The sequence below is a fragment of the Athene noctua genome, unplaced genomic scaffold (genome assembly GCF_965140245.1).
Source record: "Athene noctua unplaced genomic scaffold, bAthNoc1.hap1.1 HAP1_HAP1_scaffold_558, whole genome shotgun sequence".
In the NCBI taxonomy this organism is placed as follows: domain Eukaryota; kingdom Metazoa; phylum Chordata; class Aves; order Strigiformes; family Strigidae; genus Athene; species Athene noctua.
Window position 1 is genome coordinate 8453 of NW_027438008.1, and position 5888 is coordinate 14340.

A 5888-nucleotide genomic window follows, 5' to 3' on the forward strand; every position below is an offset into this window, starting at 1 on the left:
TGCCAGGAGGGGTCTGCAGGGCAGAGCTGAGCACCCAGCGGGTGGGATGGGGGCTGTGAGCACTGACAGGGAGGAGACGTGGGGACAGAGAAGCAGCTCCTGGCTGGGACAGCTCCAGGCACCAGAGACATGGGCAGGGAGTCAGAGGGAGCTGCTGCTGGAAACACCTTGGGGGCAGGAATTCAGGCACCCCCTGCCATCCCCTGCAGTGCAGACACCTACTCCAGAGGAGCACTGGGGCATTTCCCCACATTTCCCTGTGGGCCTCTGCTCCCCGCGTTGGCATCACCGGACGTTCGGGGATGGGCTGGGGTTCAGCTGGGAGCAAGACCTGTGGGCACTGCCATGCAGATGTTTCCCTGGGAGTGAAATGTCCGAGTGCCCTCGCCATCTGCAGGCTCCGGGGGATACAAAGGAGCCAGTTCCCCCCTCAGGACACCCCATCTTTAGGGCACTGGACTCTTTCCCAGTGGGGTCCTGCTGGGCTGCAGCCTGTCCTCCAGAAGGGCACAGCTCTCCCCGGGCAGCTCTGTGTTCTCCAGCAGCCCCGTGAGGAACTGGATGGAGAGAAATGAGAAATCTGTCCCGACTGATTGATGCTTTTTCCTCTGTGAACAGGCCCTCGTGCCGTGAGGGAGCAAATGTCCGACGGCAGCTCCATCACCGAGTTCCTCCTCCTGGCATTCGCAGACAGACGGGAGCTGCAGCTCCTGCACTTCTGGCTCTTCCTGGGCATCTCCCTGGCTGCCCTCCTGGGCAACGGCCTCATCATCACCGCCATCGCCTGTGACCACCGCCTGCACACCCCCATGTACTTCTTCCTCCTCAACCTCTCCCTCCTCGACCTGGGCTCCATCTCCACCACTCTCCCCAAAGCCATGGCCAACTCCCTCTGGCACAACAGGCACATCTCCTACTTGGGATGTGCTGCACAGCTCTTCTTCTTTTTCTTTTTCATCTCAGCAGAGTTTTCTCTCCTCACCATCATGTCCTACGACCGCTACATTGCCATCTGCAAACCCCTGCACTACGGGACCCTCCTGGGCAGCAGAGCTTGTGTCCACATGGCAGCAGCTGCCTGGGGCACTGGGTTCCTTTATTCTCTCCTGCACACAGCCAACACATTTTCACTGCCACTCTGCCAGGGCAACACCCTGGACCAGTTCTTCTGTGAAATCCCCCAGATCCTCAAGCTCTCCTGCTCACACTCCTACCTCAGGGAAGTTGGGATTCTTCTTGCAAGTGATTGTTTAGTGTTTGGATGTTTTGTGTTCATTGTGGTGTCCTATGTGCAGATCTTCAGGGCCGTGCTGAGGATCCCCTCTGAGCAGGGACGGCACAAAGCCTTTTCCACGTGCCTCCCTCACCTGGCCGTGGTCTCCCTATTTGTCAGCACTGGTCTGTTTGCCCACGTGAAGCCCTCCTCCTTCTCAGCCCCAACCCTGGACCTGGTGGTGTCATTTCTGTACTCTGTAATTCCTCCATTAGTGAATCCTGTCATCTATAGCTTGAGGAACAGGGATCTCAAACATGCCCTGGATAGCATGATAACTAGATATTTTTAAGCAATATACGACTCATGTTCTACAGCGCAGTAGTATTAATAGAACTCTGTACAGGCCCAATGTGTCATGTCTATATTCTGTTGTTGGTGTTGGTATTATAATTTGAAAGAGGATAACGCAGGGCTGATTTCGTTATTGCTGAGCAGGGCTTACACAGGGTCAGGGACATTCCTGCTCCTCACCCCACCCCACCAGCGAGCAGCTGGGGGTGCACAAGGAGCTGGGAGGGGACACGGCTGGGACAGCTGACCCCGACTGACCAACGGGGTATTTTGTACCTTAGGACATCATGCTCAGTTATATAAAGCTGGGGGAGAAGGACGAACATGGGGACATTCAGAGTCATGGAGTTCGTTTTCCCACGTCACTGTTATGTGTGATGGAGCCCTGATGTCCTGGAGATGGCTGAAGCTCTGCCTGGAAATGGGAAGAAGTGAATGAATTCCACCTTTTCCTTTACTTACCTGTGTGTTTTTCTGTACCTATTAAACTGCCTTTGTCTCAACCTACAAGTTTTCTCCCTTTTACACTTCTGATTCACTCCCCCATTGCACCCAGCGGAGTGAGTGTGTTGGGCCCAGATGCTGGATGGGTTCAAACCATGACATTGACCCAGGGCAAACATGATGCTGTAGCCCCTCAGAACCACCAGTTGCAGCACTGGCCTCTCACTTCAGCTCGGAGAGGGTCTTTGTCCCTCCACAGAGGGACACCAAATGAGTAGGTCAGAAGTTCATGTTTGCATTTTATGGAGGAGATGTAAACATGCACATCATGTGTGTGAGGTGAGAGAGCACAAATGCCATCAGCTATTCCTGGGGGTGCTGTGAAGGTGTGTGGCACAAACAGGGTCATGAGGTCACTTCACATTGACAGTAACGTCCCCTGGGCAACCCCCTGGCTGCAGCCCTGGGAGGTGTTTCCTTGAACCGAGGTCCCCGAGTCCATTCCTCATGCCGTGGGGCATCTCCCACGAGTGCAGAGCAGGGTGATCAGCACAGGGCTGAGGGGCCTCCCAGCCTCTGGCCGTGGCAGCAGGAGCCCAGAGAGACACGACGACTCCGGCAATGCACTGCCTCTGCGTGTGCAAGGGAAGGACTCGTGTCTCTGAACCCCCTGTGTGTAAGGTGAGGGCATGGGGCCAGCTGAGATGTGGGCACCTGACAGAGCCCGGACACTTGTGTGTGTGACCCAGGAACAACCCCCACTCTCCCAGTGAGACTCATCTCCGCTGCCTTGGACAGGCTCATGGCAAGTGCTCCTGTTGGCTCCGTCACCCTCGCCGGTGATTCTGGGCTGAGCCCTCAGAAGGGCCAGAGCAATCAGAGAGGTTCTGGGGTCCATGGAGAAGGCCGAGGGCAAACCCATCTTCAAGAAGGGCAGGAATGAGAACTGGGAGAATTATAGGGGGAGAGTTATAGGCTTGTCAGCTTCCCTCCATCACTGGGAAGGTCGTAGGCTGTCCCGATCCGATATCGGGGGAGGGTTCTTAAAATGCTGCATATCCTTATGAACTTTATTTCTATAACAACTAATAAGAGCGATAGGAGAGAGAGGAAAAGAATGGAAAAGGTTGGAACCCCTAAGCAAGAACACGGTAGAGGCGCAACTAATTACCACCACCACGACTGGGGATCCGGCGATGTTCTATCGGTCCGATGATGCTCCACGTTCCTGGCTCCGAGTTGGTTCCCCTCTTCTTGTTGGTTCCCATCTTCTAGCTGGTTTCCCTCTTACAAAGGAGTACACAGTCTGTCTTTTTTATAGTCCCCATCCCCACAGTTTGTCCGCCCATTTCCACGGGGCTCGTTGTTGTAGGTGCCACCCCGTGGCCCTCCGTGCACGCATGCCTGTGTGTCCATGGTGGTCGTGCTGGCGAGGGGCCAATCTGTCTCGCCGCGGTTTCCCCTCCACCCGGCTCACGTGCTCGCGCACGTAGGCGCAGCTCGATAGATGACTGCTGATGTTCTCGTCTAGGGCGGATGTGGTTTTCCTCGGGGACTGTGTGTTTGCTCCTTTACGTTGAGTCAGGAGGTGGTCGTCGTGGAGACAGCGATGTTGAGACATACTAAATGTCCAAAAAGTTCCTTACATCATCCTTCTCCCCCAGCTTTATATAACTGAGCATGATGTCGTAAGGTACAAAATACCCCGTTGGTCAGTCGGGGTCAGCTGTCCCAGCCGTGTCCCCTCCCAGCTCCTTGTGCACCCCCAGCTGCTCGCTGGTGGGGTGGGGTGAGGAGCAGGAATGTCCCTGACCCTGTGTAAGCCCTGCTCAGCAATAACGAAATCAGCCCTGCGTTACCAGCACTGTTCATGGCACAAACCAAACCCCAGCCCCATAGCAGCTCCCAGCAAGAAAAGGAACTCTCTCCCAGCCAGAGCAGCACAGGCAGCTGCCCCAGTGTGTCCAGTGAGCGCAGACACAGAGCAGAGCCTGCTCCTTCAGGTCTCTCCCAGGAGGCCTGGCTGTGCGAGGACACTGCTGCCAGCCCCCACCCTGCAAATCACACTGTTCACCTCTTCGCTGGGGTTTTCCTCTGCGGGCCACTTCCTTGGGCGTGTTCTTGAGATCAGGTTTGGGAGAAGAGCTCAGCCTTCAGGCACTGCCCTGAGCAGATCCTCTTTCATGAGGGAACCGCTCTTCGGGAGGCCGGCTCTGTCACACAAGTGCCCGGTGCCTGTCCCTGCCTGCGGTCACAGGGCTGTCACACAGCAGGAGTGTGACCAAGCTGCCCGAGCACTCAGGCCTCACACCAAACGGAAGGGATCAGAAAGAGAGTGTGGAAGGGAAGAGAGAACATCTCTGGAGGACCAAGTGCTCCCTGGCAGGGCTGCCATGCTGGGACTCTCTTCCCCTTCACCTCTGCACACGGAAATTATTACTGCAGCTCCAAATATATCTTGGTGGAAGGACCTCAGAAAAAAAATAAATCACTGTAGGCCCTTTCTTCTATTTATACAAAGAGAAAGCACAGCTCCTCATTTTACTCAGCCACTCAGTCAGTAAAGGAGAGAGTGAATTAGAAGAGGTATAACAACATCATTACAAATAAAATACCAACAACAACAACAACAAAAGAAAATGCACGTGACAGGCTGGACCTGTAATGTGTTATAACTGTTATGCAGCAGCAGATGAGCAGCTTATTTTATCAGAATAACATCTAGTTATCAGTTTCCTCAGGGCATCCTTGATCTCTTGGTTCCTCATGCTGTAGATGAGGGGGTTCACTGCTGGAGGCACCACCGAGTACAGAAATGACACCACCAGGTCCAGGGATGGGGAGGAGATGGAGGGGGGCTTCAAGTGGGCAAAAAATGAAGTGCAAACAAACAGGGAGACCACGGCCAGGTGAGGGAGGCACGTGGAAAAGGCTTTGTGCCGTCCCTGCTCAGAGGGGATCCTCAGCACGGCCCTGAAGATCTGCACATAGGACACCACAATGAACACAAAACACCCAAAAACTAAACAGGCACTGACCATGATAAACCCAACTTCCCTGAGGTAGGAGTGTGAGCAGGAGAGCTTGAGGATCTGGGGGATTTCACAGAAGAACTGGTCCAGGGTGTTGCCATGGCAGAGAGGTAGTGAAAATGTGTTGGCCGTGTGCAGGAGAGAATTGAGGAACCCAGTGCCCCAGGCAGCTGCTGCCATGTGGACACAAGCTCTGCTGCCCAGGAGGGTCCCGTAGTGCAGGGGTTTGCAGATGGCAACGTAGCGGTCGTAGGACATGATGGTGAGTACATAAAATTCTGCTGAGATGAAGAAGAGAAAGAAAAACACCTGTGCAGCACATCCTAAGTAGGAGATGTGCCTGTTGTCCCAGAGGGAGTTGGCCATGGCTTTGGGGAGAGTGGTGGAGACGGAGCCCAGGTCGAGGAGGGAGAGGTTGAGGAGGAAGAAGTACATGGGGGTGTGCAGGCGGTGGTCACAGGCGATGGCGGTGATGATGAGGCCGTTGCCCAGGAGGGCAGCCAGGGAGATGCCCAGGAAGAGCCAGAAGTGCAGGAGCTGCAGCTCCCGTCTGTCTGCGAATGCCAGGAGGAGGAACTCGGTGGTGGAGCTGCCGTTGGACATTTGCTCCCTCACGGCACGAGGGCCTGTTCACAGAGGAAAAAGCATCAATCAGTCGGGACAGATTTCTCATTTCTCTCCATCCAGTTCCTCACGGGGCTGCTGGAGAACACAGAGCTGCCCGGGGAGAGCTGTGCCCTTCTGGAGGACAGGCTGCAGCCCAGCAGGACCCCACTGGGAAAGAGTCCAGTGCCCTAAAGATGGGGTGTCCTGAGGGGGGAACTGGCTCCTTTGTGTCCCCCGGA

The 5888-nt window shown here is 55.1% G+C and overlaps 2 protein-coding genes across 2 annotated transcripts; one reads left to right on the top strand and one right to left on the bottom strand.

The window, feature by feature from the left end:
• The first annotated feature begins 641 nt into the window (after positions 1-641).
• Positions 642-1565, top strand: LOC141955765 (olfactory receptor 14A16-like). The gene has a single exon (XM_074895329.1). It carries the CDS (start codon positions 642-644, stop codon positions 1563-1565), a length of 924 nt encoding a protein of 307 aa, XP_074751430.1.
• A 3124-nt stretch (positions 1566-4689) lies between these two features.
• On the bottom strand, positions 4690-5646 carry LOC141955766 (olfactory receptor 14J1-like). The gene has a single exon (XM_074895331.1). The coding sequence runs from the start codon at positions 5644-5646 to the stop codon at positions 4690-4692; it is 957 nt and encodes a 318-aa protein (XP_074751432.1).
• Between the last annotated feature and the right edge of the window lie 242 nt (positions 5647-5888).

Excerpts from the sequence above, each read along its gene's own strand:
- LOC141955765 (XM_074895329.1), top strand. The coding sequence starts at position 642 with ATGTCCGACGGCAGCTCCATCACCGAGTTCCTCCTCCTGGCATTCGCA.
- LOC141955766 (XM_074895331.1), bottom strand. The coding sequence starts at position 5,646 with ATGTCCAACGGCAGCTCCACCACCGAGTTCCTCCTCCTGGCATTCGCA.